We start from the raw sequence: 21,599 nt of genomic DNA, 5'->3' as shown, positions 1-21,599 counted from the left end.
GTACGATCCTCATTAAGCTTGAGAATTAGTCTCTCCATAATGACTTGTGCATTGTAAGTTAAAACATGTGCAGTTCAAATATTACCAAAAAGATTGCATAATAATAATCGGCATCTTACCGAGAAACAAAGCATTATATATAATGAAGTGACTACAAAGGGAACGAAGCAAAAGGAAGGGCTCGAAAAAAAATTAGAAACAATAGACAAAGGGACATAAATTAATTAAATGACACACAAACAAACACTGCAACCAAAGATGGCTCATGAATCGATTTTAATGAACGAATTGTGAACGTAAATAAGCACGATGATATTAATAGCAGTGTACCTACAGGAGAAGGCGAGGGGAGAGGGTGATTGGCTCTCCGGATCAGGAAGGGCGAATCGATTTTACTAGTTTACTGCTTTTCGCTTTTCGTTCACAAATTACGAGGAGGGTGGGAGGGAGGTGTCGAAATGAACGCTGGCCTCAGCAATACCTCCTAGATACTACGTCTAAGCTATCTGGGAGGTATTGGCCCCGGGCAAAGGGAGGGTAATTTTTATTTTCTGGCTGCGATCCTGTGCATCTACATGTATGCACTACTTAATCATGGTGTACGAAAATCTCGATGTGTTCCAGATTACCGGACCATACAACAGAAATTAAAAAGGGCGGTGGACCCACCTTTACTGCGATCGACATTGAAGTACTGGACACATCGGAAAGCGGGGTGTGGCCGGTCCTTCAATGTTTAATGCGATCTCGACAGACACCTCTCTCTCAAGAACGCAGGAACAATTTCCACAAATTTCTGAATCGTTTGCATCGGAATATTAAGCCATTTTTTAAACGGAATGGAGGTTATTTCTGGCACATATTTTGGTCGTTGTACTAGTAGCCTGGCTGGCTCACAGCTTAGCTTATACGTCTCAGTTCATACCAAACGGACTCCATAAAATTTTGGTTAGGCCAAGGCCATCTTAACAGTATCGTGGGACAAGCTTTTCACAAGGCTTGTAAAAATTCCCAACGAAAAACGCAAAATTTACGACTACTACTAAACTACTCATGCACCTCTTCCATATTCCTCTGCGAAATTTCTAACGAATTAGTACGTGTTGTGAACCTAACGTGAAGCTTTTTAATGTGTAATGTTTGTTATGAGTAGTGCTGCCCCATCTGCCATCAATTTTTATAACAATGCGTGAAGTTGAATGATTAATTATACAATTGTAGGCCTGTTGCTCTCTGTGGCGAGACTTTTTATAGGGGAGATCAGCTCACTTTCGTGTCTCGAAGCTGGGACCAAAAGAAAACCACTTGCAGCCGACCACCACTGTGTCGATGGTGGGGTTCGAACCCGGGTCCTATCGATGTCAGTTCTCTCTCGTGTCACTATGACCACTCAAGTACCACAGCCGCAGAAAATTTGCGACTGCTGGGCAATTCATCAAAATTTCAAAAGTGAAGCTTCCAGCTTTTTCTAATAGACATAGAGTAAATACATTCAGAAAAACCAGGGGCGTACGCAAGATCCATCACTACCCACACCAGACGCGAAGCCCATAGAGAAAATAATTGTGGGTCCCCCTTAGAGCAGTGTTTCCCAACCTTATTAATGTCACGGACCCGTTGTACTAAAGATCAATGCACCGCTGATCCCCTGTTGCGTCAGAAGGTCAATTTGACCCCACCCTCCTATAAAATCCAATTCTTTTTTTTTTTAGAATTTGCATATCACAAAAAAATTGAATAAATTACAATTTCAACAGCACAAAATGTGTCATACATGAAATTGTCATAGGCGCTAGAACCTAGGGGCTGAGGTCATTTGAGTCCCCTAATAAATTTTGTAAGGGGGTTGAGCCCTCTATCAATTAAGGAAAAAGCAATGTAATGTACCCTCTCCTGCACATACTCTAAGTCCCGTATACTATATACGGGATGACCAGCAACTTTCAGGCCTCCCAATGTTTTCTTCATGTCGGTGCCTCTGGCAATGGTATTGTATGAAGATGATCCAGCGGACCACTTACACAGTACTCGCGTATACCCACGCGATATAAAATATATGTTTAGTTTATTACACTTTCGATTGCTTTCTCTATTTCCGTTCAAGAGATAGAAGGGTTTATTAATGTCTCGTGCACATATTTTCTATCTATATACATTGTTTCAATCATTTCATTGTTGGGGAAGATAATTGTTGCACCTGGAAAATTTCTGAAGTCATTGTCATACAGTAAACAAAGGTAGTTCAAGTTCATCATAACATTGTTGAACGTTGACCTTGCTCAAGGTCATTAAAGAAAGCATTGTTGTTCAATAATGTTTTTGATTTTTTCTAACATTGTTGGCAACAAGTAACAAATTCTGTTGATAGGGATTTTTTTTTTTTCGCAGAATTTTCACTAGTTTTGGAATTATTTCTTTCATTTAGTTTTGTAAAATTTTTTTCATTTGGTTTTGGAAAATGTTTTTCTCATTCGTTTTGGAAAATGTTTTTCTCATTAGTTTTGGAAAATGTTTTTCTCATTCGTTTTGGAAAATGTTTTTCTCATTAGTTTTGGAAAATGTTTTTCTCATTAGTTTTGGAAAATGTTTTTCTCATTAGTTTTGGAAAATGTTTTTCTCATTAGTTTTGGAATTATTTCTCTGATAAGCTCAAAATTTTCATCAATTTTTGTGCTAATTTACATTTACATTGTGTTTTTAAACATATAAATGTATATATACTTTTTGCGTAAATATTTTTCAGCATTCCGGTACAAATTACGCTGGAACGCATGAATTTCTGGATGCCGGATCCCCCCCCCCCCCACACCGGAATTTGTTTACCTGTCACTGTCCCGCCCCCGTTATTTTCATAAATGGCCACTAGTCCGGGGGGCGGGATGCTGCTACGAAATGGATCGAGATCGGTTGAGGCCCCGGGTGCAGAAGGAAATATTAGGCCCCTTGAATTAGAAAAAATGTAAAGTTGGGGGTTTCCCGGGACCCTTGAGAAGTCGGGGGTCCAGGGCGCGCCCGCCCATCGAGCTTATACATGACCCGCATATCTTGAAGCTGGGCCTCTAGGCTAGGATCTTTGGTGGACCCTAAGCCATTGCCGTCTTAACGCATGGGCCGACTCGGGCACGGTTCGGGGGGGGGGGGGGCTCAATAAAAGAGCGGCCTCACAAAAATGAGATCTAGTAGAAATTTTCGAGGGTTAGTATGCATGTCTGGTAGGACCTCAGTAAAATCACTTAGCCCAGGGCCATGATGTTTTTAAGACGGCCCTGCCCCCCCCAAGCCAGACTTTTCACGGGCCTTTCTATAATGAATTTCTCACATGAAAAAAAAGGAAAAAGTGACGGTAATTGTGTCGTGGCACTGTCACAGCTCCACCTTTGTGAGGGCCGTGAGCAGGCCCGTTGCCAGAAATTTCGTTCGGAGGGGGAAACCACTTGCATTTCGGGGGGGTGGGGACCAAAATGGTCGAACAATAGATTTGGCCATCTTTTCCCAGTCATTTTCTCACATTTCGGGGGGGGGGGGGGAGACCCCTCAAGTCCCTCCCTCTCGCTACAACCTTGGCCATGAGCTTATATTACAAGCTCGATGCGCCCGCCGTTAAATCCCCCCACCACACGTACCACGCAGAACCGACTGCTGCAGCAGCAGCAGCACACCCTTTTAGCACGTGCTATTGTTTACTAAACAGCTGTTTCACAGATGGCGTTAGTGTGAAAAAAACTAGCATGGCCGTCATCCAAACAGTCGCTGGAAGTGTGGAAAAATGGTTGGAACGGCGTTTTTTGTGATTTTTTCCTTCAACCTGATTTATTTCTCGTTCGGGGCGTTCCCTATCCCTTACATTCGACCGAATTTGTGCCGAGGGGACGAATATTTCGATTCGGTATGCCTCAAATGTAAGCGCTGTGGTGCGAGTAGCAAGAGAGATGGGCAAGAGTCTCTCCAACAACCCAGAAAAGGCGGTAAGTCTGTATAACCGGTTATATCTGGTTCAGGTATTGCGAAATACCCCTTTTCTCTCTCTCCGACTTTATTGTTACGTAATAGTTAACCCTTGGGTTAATGAACTTGTTGACATTGGAAATATTGTTGATCTTTTTTTTCTTTTTTTAAAAAAAGGACTTTTTTCCCATTTTTCTTATTCGTGTCGCGAAAATAAAAAGTTTTCTTATCACTTGCAAAAGATTTAGTTCTTGTTTCCAGTGCGTGAATTCAATCAATTTTTTTTTTTCACATTTTGAATGGTTTGAAAAACAATTCTAAATGCGGTTAACATAATTTAACGAATTCTCATTTTTGCTTGAAAATTGTACCTTGAAAAACAATTTTTATTGTCCAAAAATGTTTATTTTTTATCATATGAACACATACTAGAAATGATGACAATATGCTTGTTTTCCCCAAGAAAATAAATATGTCATGCCTTGTAGTTGGGGAAAAAAAAACTATTCGCATCGATAAATGATTTTTATATAAGGCGGATTAATGGTTTTACCGCCTGTAGGCTACACAAATTTTTCTGCCCTTCTCTTTCTGTAGTTTAATTTTCTTGACCACCGATTCCTCAAATTCACGGCCCTATCCTATAACCCTGCCTGTGTCCCTAAGTCCTTTTTTGGTGACTCACATGCTTGTGTACTCTTCTGGTCACTTGCGTGTTTGTATGCTTTTTTGGTAACTCCCGTGCTTGTATGCTCTTTTGGTTACTCCCGTGTTTTGGCCATTCACATGCTTGCACACTGGTTCAGTTATCAACATGCTTACACGCTGGTTCAGTCATCCACACACTTGCACACTGTTTCAGTCATTCAGATGCTTGCACAGTTTTGGTCATTAATATTCTTGCACATGCTCTGGGTCACTCTTTCAGCCATTGACATGCTTGTACTGTTTTGGTCACTCTTTCAGCCATTGACATGCTTGTACTGTTTTGGTCACTTACATGCTTGTTCTGTTTTGGTCACTTACATGCTTGTTCTGTTTTGGTCACTTACATGCTTGTTCTGTTTTGGTCACTTACATGCTTGTTCTGTTTTGGTCACTTACATGCTTGTTCTGTTTTGGTCACTTACATGCTTGTTCTGTTTTGGTCACTTACATGCTTGTTCTGTTTTGGTCACTTGCATGCTTGGACACTGTTTTGGCCATTCAATCCTTGCACACAAACACTCTAGGTCACTCCTTTGATCGCTTATATGCTTCTAAGCTCTCTCTCAGTTGTTTTGTCATTCACTTTTATTTCTTTCGACCTGAGCACAACTCAGGTCTATCGCCATGGGCAATTTACTACTTAGTGAGTTGTGCTGGAAGTGTAAGTGAGTGTACCTAACAGTTGGAGCGGAGGTGTGTTTGATTTTTCAGTGCTGCCATCTATATTTCAGGAGGGAAGTGAGTGAAGTGTAATGATTGAGTATTTGTAGGTCTGTTGCTCTCTGTGGTGAGACTTTTTAATGGGGAGATTGGCTCGCATTCGTGCCTCGAAGTTGGTAGCCACAGAAAACCATCTTCAGCCGACCACAGCTGTATTGCCGGTGGGATTTGAGCTTGTTGGCCTTAACGATACGAGTCCGTCACTGACCACCACAGCGGCTTTGTTACTCATTGACCTAGTCCCTCGCTCTGTAGGCATAGACCTATTTATGGTTTTACTGCCTGTTATCTATACAAATTTTGCCACCCTTTTCCCACCCTACCAATTTTCTTGACCACTCATTTCTCAAATTTGCTGCCCTGGGCTATAGCCCCTGTAAATACTGGTCTGTATTTACCAGATCTATATTTCTTTTAATCCACAACTTACAGCATTTCAATAACATGCATGCCATTCTAGGCAATTTTTACTCCAAAATCATTGGAGTTAAATAAAAGAAAAAATGGAATGCAAATTTTGTGATTTAAATCAATGATTTAAAAAAAAAAGATTTAAATTACCCTACTTGGCTGGTGCATAATTTATTTTTTTTCAATTTTTCCATTCCTCATAAGTCATAACGTTCACCTAACCTGCCCCTGGGAGCATACAGGAAGTCCAACCCTGATAATGTTATGAGGCCTATAAAGTATTTACACCCCCACAATCAGAAGTGTCAACCAAGTGTAGGTAAATTCAGTATCTGGACCTTACAATTAATTTAAAAAACTAAAGCATTTAATTCATTTTTGATCAATAAAATAAATAGGATGAAAAGCTTGCGATCGTGCCGGTTGGTGGGGCTACGAAAATCAATAGACACATACAGTTTTTTTAATCAGCAGAACATCAATAAGAATAAATAGTGAAATGAGTTGAAAATTTCAAACTTTATGTACAGTATTTGAATATAGCATCATTTGATTAATATGTGATCTAAATGGAATAAAATAATCAGGTATATTTTCTTCCAGGAACAATTTGTGTTTGCAAGCCACAATATTATCAGAAAGAGAAGAAAGGACCACATGACATCATTTGCTCAGCATGTCCGGTGAACAAGGTAAGCCTATTCTTTTAGTGATAAAAGTTTTTAGTGTCCGTCTTATATGTATTTTTACATTTTCAGAACATGCACTCTCCAAAAAAGGGGTGTAACCTATTTTTGCAGTATTGAAACTACACAAAGATATTGGGTAATTTCTGTACAATAGTCTAATTTAGTAATTGTAATTAAGTAATTTTTTCTTTCAATTGTTTGTACACTTGAATTTAGAAATTCAAAGCAGAAAAAAAATCAATGTTTGCAATTGACATATTTTGTTCCTGATTTTCAAAAAATAATGTTGATTGCATGATTTTTCTTGTGTAATATCACAATATCCATGGTGTTGATTTTCAGCTTCAATGACTGATTCCTGTGAAAAAAAAAATGTTGGTCAACTTCCGCACAGTATTTTTCTCAGAACTGTATGCGCTATTCAGCAATTTGTTTACAAACACAAATATATATACAAAGGTCACAATAGATAAAATGCCCAACGAGGTGGTTAAAAAAAAGATGCCCATAAAAATATGTGCTCAATATTTTTATACAGGCAATTAAAATTTTGAATATATATCTAAACTGTATCAAAAATACAGCAACCCAATAAGAGCAATGAAAAACCAATAATTATGATAAAATATAAATAAACTAGCCATAAAAAATATTATGATTGTCTCATCTAAGTATGGATACCTTCTTGATTTATCCCAATATGTTTATCATATTTCTTTTTAACCTTGTCAATTGTGTTAGAATTCATGAACCCTGGAGATAAGCTATTCCGTTTATTTGCAACCCTATTAGAGGAAAGACTTCCTGCGACACCACAACCTAGAATTATCCTCTACCAATTGATACTGGTGTCCCCTTGTCGAAGCAGTTGATTGATGATGTATTAGTAACTCATGATCTTTTTTATCCATCTCGTTGAAATTTTTAAACATTTCAATCGTATACCCTAATATCTGCACTTTTCCAATGTCAAATTTTCAAAAAATGAAGTCTCTCTCCATATTTTAAGTCCTGTGTGTCATCAAGAGCATGTGTGGCTCTTCTCTGCACCCCTTCGGCCAAGTGTCCCTCTGTAAGTATGATCTCCAAAACCTGACAGCATACTCGAGTCCAGGACAAACTAAGTCCCTGAAAAGTGGAAGGATCACTTCAGGAGAACACGAAGAGACCTTTTCTAGAATGAAACCAGGCATTCTATTTTATTTTTTCACCACCGTTGAAGAATGTTCAGAAAAACCTAAGCCACTTGTCAATGAGAATTTCTATATCATTAGTGCTACTAGTTGGATCCAGAATAATAACACCATTCAACTCATAAAAAAACCCATTTATGATTTGGTTGTTTAATCAAGGAATTGCAATGGGTAGGCCTTTGTGCATATAAACCTTCATCTGAATGTTCTTTCCTGCCACCATGCTGCTGAAATTTCTGTGAAACATATAATTCCATCCTTTTCCTTCTTTATAATTATCAAATGAAAGTTTTTCCCTTTTTCAGTTGTTAGTAGATATGAGCTATATAATATTCTTCTTCCCAGGTGCCATCACTTGATAGTCTCAGCTGTTTGTCATGTGGTGAAGAGAATCCGTATAATGAAACTATTGGCTCTTGTCAGCCATGTGAAGGTCTCGTAGGTATGTAATTTTTTTAAAACCCTTCTTTCTAATATTTGCTCTCTCAGGGTTTCCATTGACCTGAGAAATCGTTAAAATAAAAAAGGGGCAGGAAAAGGTAAGGGAAATGCAAAATATTTGGCAAAAACTCGAGGAAATACGCAAATATTTGATAAAAGTCAGAGAAAAAATTCTATGAAGGGGGGAAACTCTTGTAGGGTTAAGATTTTGTTCTGATTTTGGATTATATTAGTTTCTTCAGGCAGTTTGGTCAGGGAAATGATAAAGCAGATTTTGCTGGTAACCATGTCTATGCTTATTTTCCACTTTCAAGCCTTCAAGAAATTTAAAAAAAAAGTGTATTGAAACTCAAAAAAGTTGCATTTTTCAATTTTTGTATATTCCTACTTTGAATTTTCGTGCAAGAATTTTCTGAACATTTTATTGCACACAATTTTTTTCCATTTCTGTGCATTTTTCCTAGTTGTTTATTTACATTACTTTCTTATTAAAGCACTGTTGGAGCAGATATCCTCATGAAATTTATTGTTATACTACATAGTGCATATTTTATACAAATTTTTATTGAAAAAATTAGCCGTAAAATATTTTACTGTGTGTATTTTTGCAGTTTTGTGTTTTCATCATAAATGTAGTTTTTTCATGGGGGAAAGTTTTTCTTGAATTCCTTGCAGCTTGAAATTCTCTTGTGCAGTAAAATGAAAATGTTTACAACAGAAGCTTTTCTCTTATTATGGAAAAGATATACAGTGAATTCCACTTGATAGATCATGGTCACAGACAATATCAACATGCTAAACTTGAAATGCTTTAATATTGGGAAGAAAAATCAGGACTCTAGAAATAAAACTTCTTAACCGTTCAAGCAGTTTTTAAAATTTTCCTGATCCACATTATAACTGCCACATTTAAAATTGTGAAACCTTCGAAACTTGCCTCTTAATTTGGAGCAGATAACTGCTTTTCTCTTTCAGCAAGTAAATTTATCCACCCATTTTTTATTCCCCTTAATATGATACATAAACACCTGCCATGACGTGCACTGCTTTCTATAGGAAGAGAAATACTTTTTTTGGGAGAAAAAATCTTTTATATACTATTTTTGCTGAGCTTATATTTCTTTCTCTTGCTCCTTATATAACCAAAACTTAACTAATATGACTTACTTAACTGATAACATGTATAACAAGAGCTGATCTTGCCCAGTAGCAGTTGATTGGTTGGAGGGGGAAGGGATAAAATTTTATATTGTAAAGCAGCTTTTCATTGCGTTTTTAGACGACGGAATATCTCAGTGTGATAGAAATAAAGCAGATTGAGCTTGACGAGATGTATCAGGCTTGCTGCTGAAAGGTTTAAATATGATAATGAACTCACTAAGAAAATTTAAATGATCAATAAAAATTTCTTATTTAATCTATTGACTGATAATTTTAAGTTATGTATTTTGAATTTTGATGTACAGAAAAAATATAACAGACTTTTTTTGTATATAAAAATGTTGAGTTGAACTTTTAATTTCATTTTTGCTTCAGTTCGACTGATGTTTTTCACGTAATTTTTTATTCCTTTTTTTTTTATCACAGTTGAAGATGGTGAGAAGCAGATGTGTCTTACTTGTAAATCCAAGACAGTTCCTTCCAAACAAATTCTGAGGTATATATATGTCTATTGCTCATGATTTGTTTTCATGTTTCATGTGATAGTTACTGTTTTTTAAATATTCACTCATTAAAAGTAAGCCAGAAACTTATGATAAAGGTTTTTTAAAATATTTCTTTTCAGTTGCTCGAATTGTTCTGGTGAACATGACCCGGTAGAAAGAAAATGTGACTGTCCATCAAATTTGGTAATATTTTCCCTAATTCAATGATGACATGTCACTTTTGCTAACCAAAATAAAATAATCAGTAATATTATAATAATAATATATATTATGTTCCAGACTCTTTCAGGAGGACATTGTTTGCCTGTTGTCAGGAATAAGCCTTCTCTTTTCACAGTGAAATATGAGGTAATAATTTATGTGATTTGAGCTTGAGTATTTTTACTGTAAAACCTTTCTGTAATGGTATTGTAGGGACCTGGAAAAAAAATTACAGACATGTTATCATTGTAGATAGTTTGAGATTTTCACTATTTCCTATTGAATAGGAATAGTGTCGGGACCAAAGAAAATATCATTATAGGCAAGTTTATTGTTACAGTATCATTATACACAGGTTACACCATATAAAGGAAATATATGTTATACCAAATAAAATAAGGTGAATAAGCAATTCATCATTTTTGAAATCATGTAACATTGATGCTGTATGTGATTGTATTGGCCTCAACATTTGATCCTGTAGCATTGTTTCATGAAGGATTTTTATTCATTACCATAGAGTTTGTGAAAGTGTTATTCATATAAATATATGTAATCTTATTTTTTAATTTGTTTTTACTCAATTATAGAATGGTGTTAGTGTACGATCAGCCTACTTCGTTGAACACTATAATGCCATACATCACAACTGCCAGGTGAACCAATTTTTTTAAACTGAAATTCTTAGCTTCAATTGCCTTATTTTTTTTGTATGTATTGCATGTGTATGTTTATAAATCACATATAAATCATGTATTTTTGATCTTGTAATATTTTACAACATTTATACGTAATTCCTATTAAAACATTGATTCATTTAAAATTTTTTATTTTTGGTCATCAATAGAAAATGTTGACCTTGAATTTAATGTGTAATATCATTATAATACACATGAATTTTTTTCTCAAGCCATTTAAACTAATGCTTGACATGAGTTCCAGAAAGAACGTAAAGAAAGAGTTTATAAATTTCAGCACTTGCTCTTATCATAAAACTTGCATGTATCTGAAGTCATTCCTTTCGAATGAATTGTCCCTCTTTTTTGACTAACTGAAGTTGTTTTGTATTATCTATATCATCAGAAACACTTGAATACCACAGCTTGCCAAACTCTTGCGAACCTATGTGTTCTTTTGCTCTATAAGTTGGACAGTCGATTTAGTGCTGATGCTTGTTCAGAGTTTATGTTGCTGGCTCGAGAGCAAGAAAAAGAATGCAATTCTTCTGGGTGAGTCTCACTCAGAATGTTAATAGTAAAAAGCAACTGTTTATTATAAATAGTTTTTTATTTTTACTAACTTTATTTAATTTTACATAAATGGCTGAAATTTTCTATAGATGTTACTAGTGTGAAAGTCATTTACTGTGGAAATGTTTTCAATTTCTGATGTAGATTGAACCAGTTATATTTTTTAAAAACTTTTTTTTATTAATATTTTGAACCTAAACTGTTTATGGTGAATTCAATTTCAGGATTTTTACAGTTATTAAAATCTCTTTTACAGTCTCTGGTTATGGTATTCTGAAGATGCCAACACAGTGCTCTATAAAAATAATGTTCCCAATGTATATTCTACGAAATTAAATACAAATGTAAGTATATACAAGCTGATATGATGGTTCATAAAATATCAATCTCATTTGATTTTCGGTGCATCTTGTTTCGGAAGATATTTTATAACTGTATACATTTCAGTTTGGCATGAAAGCAATTTTAAATATGAGAAACGTGTATTTATAACTTAATTTATCTCAAATTAATTTTATTATTAATTTTAAACATTTTGTGTTATTGAGAAAAGTTTGGAAATTTATCTGTTTAAGGATGATGGAAATTTTTAAAAAATAAATCACAAGGTGTGGAGAGTGATTATTGCCATAATTATATTACAGTTGTGCGAGAAGATAACTTCATGTGAATTTTGTTTTATATTTTAGATTTCTGAGCTTCAGTTTGTGATCATTAAGTATAGCGCAAATGGGAAAATCTTGAAAATGTCCCTTTTGGCTAGTCAAGAACTACAAGTGAGTTTTTTTTTTCCATACTGTGCAATTATGTGCAAAATGTACAATGTAACCCTGCTAATACTGCTGTATGTGAAAACATGTATTTCATCCAGTTGACATAAAACAATTTGTATTGAATGGAATCAGCTGCAGTATTGGCCATTTTATAAGCATATACTGTCAATTTGTGATAAGTCAAACTCTGCAAACTCAAACATCTGCTAAAGTTGCAGAACCTTCAATATTATTTTAGTGTTAAGATTTTTCCTTTACTCAAAGTTTTTTGGTGTGATAAGAATACTAGTGAAGAATTAAAGGTGTACATAATTCCCCCCCCCCCAAGATTTTACTTTTTCTTCCCCCCCTCCCCCACCTTTCCATCTCCAGTATTATAGATATATTGACCATTGACAATTGACTTAGTCACCAGTGTTAGCAAATCTTTTGTTGCACTACTGGTCACATCAGTATCACCCTTTCAGCTTAGTTGCAATTGAATGCAGTGCTCAAACATCAGAACAAATCTTGATTGTGCATAAACTTTTTCTTTCGAAAATGTTGAAGTGGAAGCTGATATTTTTAGATTTGAATCAAAAAGAACAAATTCTCAATGAAATTTTGGAGAAATTCAAACCTCAAGAAAAGTTTGTTATTGAAAAAGTAAAGTATCCCTCAGAATACTGCATTAACGTAAAAAAAAACAACAAGAATGTAATTTGTGCAAGACTTCAAATGGAAATGAAAAGAGAAAATAAAAAATTACTGCATTTTTTTTGTAGAAAACAATCTTGCTTTCTCTTTATGTATTTAATTTATACAAACATTATGTATATGTCTATACTCCTAATATGTACGTCCATGCTTAAATTGTTATTTTTTCCATCAATATTCTCAATATTTCCTTTAATGTTCTCAATATTTCCTTTAATATTCTCAATATTTCCTTCAATATTCTCAATATTTCCTTCAATATTCTCATTCAATAATTTGGCATTAGATTAATTTGTCGTTACCAATTTTTTCGTATCCAGTAATTTGCTATTTTTTCACCAATACAAGATTTGTAAATGACATTGTGATTTTAAAAACATTTTGTTTACTTCCCCCAAATCGAAATTTCTAGTAAGTCAAACTAATGATAGCTGTAAGTTTTTCATTGACTGTTGTATATTCAAGTTATCGAGAGTTTGCTGTATATTTATTTCACTCATAGAAATATTCATGCTATTATAATTGTCTGACATCTGTCATTGTCTGTTATTCTTTTATGATTTTATAGCTGTGTTCACCAACCAGTCTCACTGAGGACATTGGATTTAATTTTGGGACTAATATACAACAAAAGGTGAATTATTTATGTCTTTTATTTTTCAGTGCCACTATCACTGATTTCACATAAAGCTTTTTCGGTTATAGTATTATTCACTTGTATTTTCAGTGCAACAAGCCTATCCAAGAGCTATGGGATTCATCTGAATCAGCATTCTATGAGCTTTGTATCCTTTTGCAGTTTTGAATTTACTTCATCGTCCCATTAAACACTCTAAGCAATTTTTTTTTACTTTTATTTTTTGACTGAAAGTTGTTAATCTTCCTTCCTTAGATAAAATCAATAAAAATCTACTATTTTTAAAGTTTGCATTTGAAGTTTTTATTGTAACAGAGAGGGGTTAAAAAGATAAGATGGATAGTACAGATTAACTGGAGGTTTAACTTCTCTTTTATGTTATTGTGTTTATTCAGTTCAGCGTAGTACAAATACAGATATTTGTGCTATAGACCGGTTTATATTTTACATACCGTTTCCCCCTTGCTACCAGCTAGATGACAGGTAGCATGTGTTATTTAAAAACACCACTTAATTTTTCTTTCATAAAAAAGAAAATTTAATAATTTTTAAATCCCGAAAAAAAAAGAGAATGAAGGGTATGGTAAATTAGACAATTGAATGATAAAATTCTGACTATGATATGATTGTTAGCTATAATAACCGGCACTGCCTGGGTTTTCACTTTATACTGGGAGCAAAGAAGTAGTGACAAACCATTGCAAAGGAGCAAACATATCTAAAACACATTGTTAGGAGAATTGTGGTAACCAAAGTAAACATTCCAAAAGTCATTGTTGAGGCTTATGATGACCCATGCACAGAGAGAGGCAGAAAATCATAGTCTTATTATTGTTATCATAGAAATACGGGTTCGAACCCCACCGGCGCCACAGTGGTGGTCGGCTGAAGTTGGTTTTCTATGGTTCCCAACTTCAAGGCGCGAATGCGAGTCGATCTCCCGTTAAAAAGGCTTGCCACAGAGAGCAACAGGCCTACAACGTTACAAATATTCAGTCATTACACTTCACTCACAATTTGAAGTATGGATGGCAGCACTGAAATATCACACACAACACTAGCTACACACTCAGACTGTTAGGTGCACTCACTTTGTTCCAGACTCTGCCACGAAGCTGGGTTGGAAGAGATCTCGGCAACGGGATAAGTCCGGTGTCAGAGACCCTGGCGTTCATTCATTCATGTTATCATAGAAATACTCGTACTTAACTCAAGAATCACAGTGTGCACATGAAGGCAATATTTGTGAAAGGAAAAGATTATTTTAAATAAAAAATTATTATGATTCTGGCAATTTTTTTTTGATATTATTATTAGATCTCATTGATATGAGAACCTAAAACCATTAAGCATTCTCTGTTGTGTATTCAAACGCTTTATTCTTTTGAATATATGCTATATTAAAATATTTTTTAATGTGGAATGCTGTTGCCACACATGTTATAACTTGACTGTCATTCAGATTTACTTAGCAATTCATATAACTCAAGTGAAATGTATCCAATTCCAATTCTCATTAAAGATCTAAAGTTAAATAACGAATTTGTCAATCGAGGTAAGTATTTTTTCCTTAACTCGAAAGAGACAAAACCTTATGATGCAAATTCTGTAAGAATTGAGATAAAAATTGCTATTAGGAAAATTTAATATTTTGATAAAATTATAAATTAAACATCAATTTAAAATTATGTTTTAATTCCATTCCAAATACACGAGATTCAAAACCAGAGTTTAGAAGTAGACATTTCCTGGCTTATACTATTTTTTCCTCCTTTACTATTAATATTTTCTTTTCCTATTATAGAGAAAGAAAAGTCCAAATGGCAGCTAGTGAGAAGATTCTTTTTAACTGATTCTCTCAGTGGTGTTGAAGCTGGTACAAGTTTGTCCTCTAGATCTAGACAGCCGTTGGCTAAAGTTTTCAGATATGCAAAGGACATATCTATTGTGTGAGTGGAAATTCTTTTATATTGTGCTTCACCTAATTGTCTAACGATTAAATCTTATAAAATATGAGATGCTTTTAGTGTAATGAGTTGGATATAATTAAATAAGACAACGTATTTGTAGGATAACACTGAGACAAGATGGACCAACTGGGTCTATATTCCCTCCTTTAATGATAATTTCATATGGAGAAGCCACCCCTGATGACTATTTGAAAAATAAGAAAGTCATGGTAAGTAAATATTTGATTCTGAAGGTTTAAAAATATTATGAACTAGATATAATTTACACAAATGGATATTTTGAAAAAGTAACATTTTGAAGTGTAATTCTAAACATGATTGAATAGTTTTATGAATTTGCATTACATACGAAGTGCTTTAAATAAAGATTTATACTACCAAGTCTTGTCAAAACATATCTAGATTGAGTCAAAAAAGAGATCTTAAATGACTTTTTTATTGATGAAAGTATCGGGTAAAAAATGTTTTTCCTTTTGTTTAGTTTATGACTCCGAAGTTTCTTGATGTATTTTTTTTTAATTTCAAGAAAATAATCTGGGAATTTGATTTTTTTGTCTAAAACCTCTCAGACAGGGTTGGTCTAATTTTGCCCAATTCAAAATGCCTGGGCGGGTTTTTAAAAAAAAAATCCAGGTGAAAAAACCAGAAAAAATCCTTGAAAAGACCCATGAAAAACTCACCTAAAATTGCATCTTAAAACTGCACTTACCTGCAAACAGTATGCTTTCTAATGATGCTATTGCATTGTCATATCCTGTCTAAAGAGAAATACATTAATAAATCTATGTATATTCAATGCAATTTAGATTATAGGGAATAGAGGGGAAACTCTTGGGGGAAAAACCCCTTTTTATAAGATGCAAAATGATTTCCCTCCCCCTAGAAGTTTCTGTAATGAGCCACCACTGATATAATAATTACATAAGTGATCTCCATACATTACTTTGTCTAGTATATTTATGTAGGCTAAACAGCATACATAACTTGTTTTTCTCATGCTCCAGTGTCATCTATACCTGAAAACCCCCAAAAGTGGGTTGGGTTTTTTCTGAAAAAACCTGGGCTTTTGCCAACACTGCTCTCAGATAACCTAGACCTACGTGAATGCATTTATGGAAATTTAGGGAGGAGTCTCAGAAGGAAGTAGATAATGATTAAATTGTACTCATAGTAAAATTTCTTATGTTCTTAATCCTGTGCATCATTAAGTATTATTATTAAAAACTATTTGCAGGTGAAGTTTTCAATATCATATGAGATGGATCATTCTAATTCGTACTCAGGTGTTTCGGTAAGATATCTTGATATATAACACATGTATACAATAGTAATAATTTTTCACCATCTATCAGAAATAATGAACCAAAACAATCCGAAGCATAAACTTAATTTTTATTTCTCCAGGTACATCAAAGCATTAATAATACATTTATCATGGCAATACAATTGTTATATAGTTTACTTATAAACCTTCATTTATTGAAAGTGGAATTGTTTTATTGAAATTATATCACAGATAATATCCGTTCACCATAATAATTATAGTTAAATTAAAATCACTCTTTTCCCATATATCATAAGCCAAAATCTTGTCTGAAATGTTTTTGCTTGTGCATTTGTCCACTTACCCCTAACTTTTAGTACTTTAACAAGGTTTTTTTCATAATTCAGTTAACTCTTTAATCTAATTCAGTGGTTCTCAACCGGTGCTCCGTGGAGCCCCAAGGGCTTCATGTGCACCTTCCAGGGGCTCCATGGTGACTTGAGGAAAATAAAATGAATCAGTAGATTTGATAGATAAGTAAATAAGAGAGCTTACAAGACTCTGCCATAAAAATTATGTACAAAAAAGGGCTCCTCGAGTCAAAGAGTGCTTCGCCATAGAAATTATATACTGAAAAGGGCTCCGCAAGTCAAAAAAGGTTGAGAACCGCTGATCTAATTTATATTGACCCCACTGGTAGGACTTTTAGTCCCTTGGGGTCACAGAGTGTCTGTGTCATCGTAATGCCATTTTTGTGGGGTTTTTTGTGTTTTTCTCAGTGTTTTTATTGTATGTTTTATGTATTGTGTTCAGTCCAATAATAAAAAAGTTTGGACCTCCTTCTACTCTTTAAATAATTTATGTGATCTAAAATATTGAAATTTACAGACAAGATAATGTATCTCTCTTTAAAAACTTAAGATAGTTATCAAAGAAATAGACATTTTCTGGATATTATGTCCTCTTATCACCAGTTTTTTAGAGGACCTGGGTTTGATTCCTTATGGAGACCAGATGACTTCAATTTCTGAGTTCTCAACATAATAATCAGAAAACGTCTATTTCCTTGACATGGTGGGCTGAGGAGAAAGCCATCTCAATTACTTAAGATAGTTATGTTCAGTTCACTAAACTTTTTTTTGCCAAAAATAAATTAGAGCTGGTGTGGGGGGGGGGGGGGAATCAGAAATAAAATTACTGGATTAAAAAAGACCATTAACCATTTTCTTCTTTTTGCATTGCAAGATTGCTCTGGGTCTTCTTAGTACTTTAGCTGTTCTGTGGTCTTTTATACAAACATGGAGTTGGTTCAGACGTGCTGGAAAGCAAGCAATCGACATTTTGGTAAGTAGGTTGAACAAAATAATGCATTAAAATGAATATAACAAAGTTTTAATTAATTTTTCTAATCAATCATTTTATCTCTGATGCCTTGAAGTTTGAATTTTTTAAATGTAAAATAAATAAAATATTAAATGAGATTTTTTTTGTTTCAGACACTTGGTAAATTTTTAGTATATTTGTGTGGATCTCTTGCTACTACATTCTTCATTGTGATGTTTTGTGTCAGCCTCAACTGGTTTGTGATGTTTAAAGTAAGTCTTGATTCCCACTATTTCTTTTTCTTGATATTATTTTGCTTGTTTTTTTTATTTTATGCAGTAAACTTACATGTTCATATACAAGAATTCAGAGTAGATTTTATCACGCTTATGAAGATATGCAATATGGAAAATTTATATGCAGCAAACCTCCTAACAGCAGCCACTAATGGGATCATGAAAATGTGATCGCTATTAGGAAGTGGCGTTATTGGAAATAAAGGGTTTTTATTCCAAAGGGGAAAAAACTAAAATTTGCAATCTATATAACATGTAAAATAATAATCTGTTCTGTAATTTGACTACAATAATTATACAATTTATTATATTAGAATAATGATTATATTATATTAATTTATTAATCTATCTAAAAAGTGCTATTTTGTCATCCTAAAATTTAGGCTTGCAATGCTGAGATAAACTTTGCAAAAAAAAAAAAAAAACTTCTATGGACCAAGACAGTGTACCAGCAACCCCAAATAGATCTTTGTTCCCACCCTGATCAACTAGACCATACATGCTCAACCCATGATAGTGGGCAGAGTTATGTGGGCCTCTGAGTCATCTGATGTGGCATGTGATCTCAAACCTAATTTTATAAGAATAAATTGAGTGGCACATTCTCACACAGATCACTTCAATGACTCCCAGCACATTTACAGAACACTTGAGTGACCCGTGGCTTAACTATAGATCTCTCTAGTGGTCCCCTTTTCTCCTCTCTACTGCCTTCAATAAACCCATCTTACATTTGTACCCCTCAAAAGAAAGCATAACATCCCCCCCCCCCCATAGAGTTTTGGGAAAAAACTCCCTTGAAAATTATTATTCTTATAGTAATGTGCATATTTTTTTTCTGACTCCATGTGGAAACTGGCTGCTGTTCAGAAATCATTCTTTGGCGGTTATTTGTAATGTTAAGTTTATGGGACGTGTGTGATTCCAACAAAATGTGGTCGTTAGAAGCGGTCCTACTGTATATATATATATATAATAAAATTTCCTGACTGACTGATTGATTCACTGATTCATCAGTGCTGAGCTGAAACTATAAATATCAAATTTGGTCAGTAGTTTTAGTTTATGATGTAAAGACTCACTAAGGAGGGACTTTTCAAATTTCAACCCCTGGGAGATCATAAGTCAGTTCAAATATTACATGGGGCAATCATGGCCAAGCTGAAACCACTGAAGCTATGAATATGAAATTTGGTCAGTATTATATTTTATAATGTAGAGACCCACTAAGACAAGATTTCTGGAAATTTTTAACCCTCTTGGGGATAATGAGGGGTTAAAATGTTATAAGGAAGAATCATTGCTAAGTAATTTTCAGATTGCCAAATCCACACGAGGAAAGCCCCAGATAACAGCTGGTTTCAAATAAATTGATTTTTTTAATGATCACCATTTCCAGTTGCTGTATAAGTTAATGCCTCTTGAGAATTACGTTTAAACATCTGATGTTAGCATTTTCCTGTACATTCTGTTTCGCCTACAAACTCTTTAGTGGTTTTTTTTAATATAAAATTATATTTTCTCACATTAGTTATACTTGTTTTGTTTCATAGATGCAAGATGTTGTTCATATTCTCCTGCCAACCAGTGACCAAGAAAATTTCATTGGTACTTATCTGTGGATAGCATTTGCAATGAAGGTAGAGGAAAGTTATTTGTTAATTAAAATATGTAGTTTATTATCAAAACAGAAAGACATTGTTTCTTCCCTTTTTTTTCAAAATTTTTTCTAATTCCATGTCAAAAAAAAGTACTTTATTATATAATATTAAACATGAAACTTTTTTTTTAGAATCCTTTGAGTTGACGAGAAATTTATTTACTTCATTTATATATATAAATAGCATAATATCAATTCTATATTTTTAATACATAATGTGATATGTAAAAACATTCGCTGTTTGAAGTTTATTTTCAGTTAGTTTTGTGTATCATTCTTTATGAAGAAAAATTGTTCTTGTAATATAGCTCAGAAATACAACCTCTGACAATAAAGTTCTGTGAATAGTCCTGTAACATTAACGTAGATGAAATGTTAACGAAAGTTACCTTACTGTCCTTCGAAATAGTCACCTCCCATTACTATGCACCGCTGAGATCTCCTATACATGTCCTGGAAAATTTGCAAGAAGTCTTCTTTTGGGATGGAGTTCAAAAGCCTTGTCACGTTTCGTTGGATGTCAGGAATATCTTCAAATCTCTTTCCTTTCAAAGCGAGTTTGAGTCGTGGGAATAGGAAGAAGTCTGGAGGATTGAGATCTGGTGAGTATGGTGGATGTTCAATTTGCACCACTCCCTTTTTTGCCAGGAACTGTTTGACGATATTGGCTGTGTGAGGGCGAGCATTGTCGTGAACAAGAAACCATGAACCTTGTTGTGCGTACTGAGGTCGTATCCTGTGTAAATGTTTCATGAAACGGGTCAAAATTTCAATGTACCTTGCAGCATTCATCGTCGTTCCCTCAGGTAGAAATTCCTTGTGGATAATGCTTTGACTATCAAAAAAGGTGATTAGCATCGTTTTGATGTGTGATTTTTCTGCTCTGACCTTTTTCCGACGAGGTGATGCAGGAGAACGCCATTCCATGCTTTGCCATTTCGTTTCAGGGTCGTACCTGAGACACCAGGACTCATCCTCAGTGATCTTTTGTTCGTTCATTTTCCTGTTCTCAGTTAAGAACCAACGCACTAAACAAGCACTTTGTAAAACAAGTCTTTCACGGAACGCAAACGACGCTCAACTGAACAACGGTGGCGGCAGATGGTCAACACCTGCCGCTACGCATGTGCAGCGTTTTGCTTCGCCAGTGTTGCCAGATCAGCCGTTCTGACTTCATTCACCAAACTTTATTGTCAGAGGTTGTATTTGGGTGTATTGCAATTTCATTTTAATATCATTCCATTAAATATGAAATTATTATTACATCATAATCAAGTCAAAACGTTGTTGAATAATATCTGTATTATTTTTTCGTTGATGTTTTTATAGGCTCTTCAAGTCATCCATTTACTAGCTACACAATGCAACATTGACATATTTTTCATAGATTGGGAAAGGCCTAGGCCAAGATCATCCAGTTCTGCAAATCGTCCAACTTCCACAAGTGCTCCAACTAAACCCATCACAGAGACCGTAGCTGGTACCAGCAGTACCAACACTAGTAAGCTTGGCACAGGAAAAGGTACTCCCGATAAAATAAATGCAGAGATGGCTGGCATTAGTATATGGAGGACTTATTTTGTGGCTAATGAATGGGCTGAAATCCAAGTGATGCGTAAAATTAGTCTAAGTCTACAGCTTTTTGGAACTTTGTTCTTTTTGAAAGTAAGTGAATCGAAGAAAATAATTATGCAGTAAATGATTTTGATGTATTTTCATGGACTTCATATTTTCATGAAATAGTCAATAAGTTGT

At 34.6% G+C, this 21,599-nt stretch overlaps 1 protein-coding gene across 2 annotated transcripts in view; it reads left to right on the top strand.

Annotated features, from left to right (window-relative positions):
• Nucleotides 1-3,630: 3,630 nt before the first annotated feature.
• LOC149090014 (meckelin) overlaps nt 3,631-21,599 on the top strand; it is a 29,679-nt gene continuing 11,710 nt past the window's right edge. Inside the window, exons 1-20 of one of the 2 annotated variants that reach the window (XM_089231935.1) lie at nt 3,631-3,965; nt 6,388-6,476; nt 8,012-8,108; nt 9,695-9,764; nt 9,894-9,957; nt 10,054-10,122; nt 10,566-10,631; nt 11,059-11,204; nt 11,482-11,569; nt 11,915-12,001; nt 13,263-13,328; nt 13,422-13,479; nt 14,794-14,886; nt 15,136-15,280; nt 15,402-15,510; nt 16,536-16,592; nt 17,811-17,909; nt 18,062-18,160; nt 19,738-19,824; nt 21,174-21,509. In XM_089231935.1, the coding sequence (XP_089088061.1) occupies nt 3,767-3,965; nt 6,388-6,476; nt 8,012-8,108; nt 9,695-9,764; nt 9,894-9,957; nt 10,054-10,122; nt 10,566-10,631; nt 11,059-11,204; nt 11,482-11,569; nt 11,915-12,001; nt 13,263-13,328; nt 13,422-13,479; nt 14,794-14,886; nt 15,136-15,280; nt 15,402-15,510; nt 16,536-16,592; nt 17,811-17,909; nt 18,062-18,160; nt 19,738-19,824; nt 21,174-21,509 (2,124 nt within the window). In that variant the 5' untranslated portion in view covers nt 3,631-3,766. The remainder of the gene's footprint in view (nt 3,966-6,387; nt 6,477-8,011; nt 8,109-9,694; nt 9,765-9,893; nt 9,958-10,053; nt 10,123-10,565; nt 10,632-11,058; nt 11,205-11,481; nt 11,570-11,914; nt 12,002-13,262; nt 13,329-13,421; nt 13,480-14,793; nt 14,887-15,135; nt 15,281-15,401; nt 15,511-16,535; nt 16,593-17,810; nt 17,910-18,061; nt 18,161-19,737; nt 19,825-21,173; nt 21,510-21,599) is intronic. The other variant, XR_016192572.1, reaches the window with a different exon arrangement.

The sequence above is a fragment of the Pholcus phalangioides genome, unplaced genomic scaffold (genome assembly GCF_987345545.1).
Source record: "Pholcus phalangioides strain wild (caught in Gottingen) unplaced genomic scaffold, Ppha-v1.0 ptg000001l_1, whole genome shotgun sequence".
Lineage (NCBI taxonomy): Eukaryota > Metazoa > Arthropoda > Arachnida > Araneae > Pholcidae > Pholcus > Pholcus phalangioides.
This window is presented reverse-complemented; position numbering and strand designations above follow the sequence as displayed.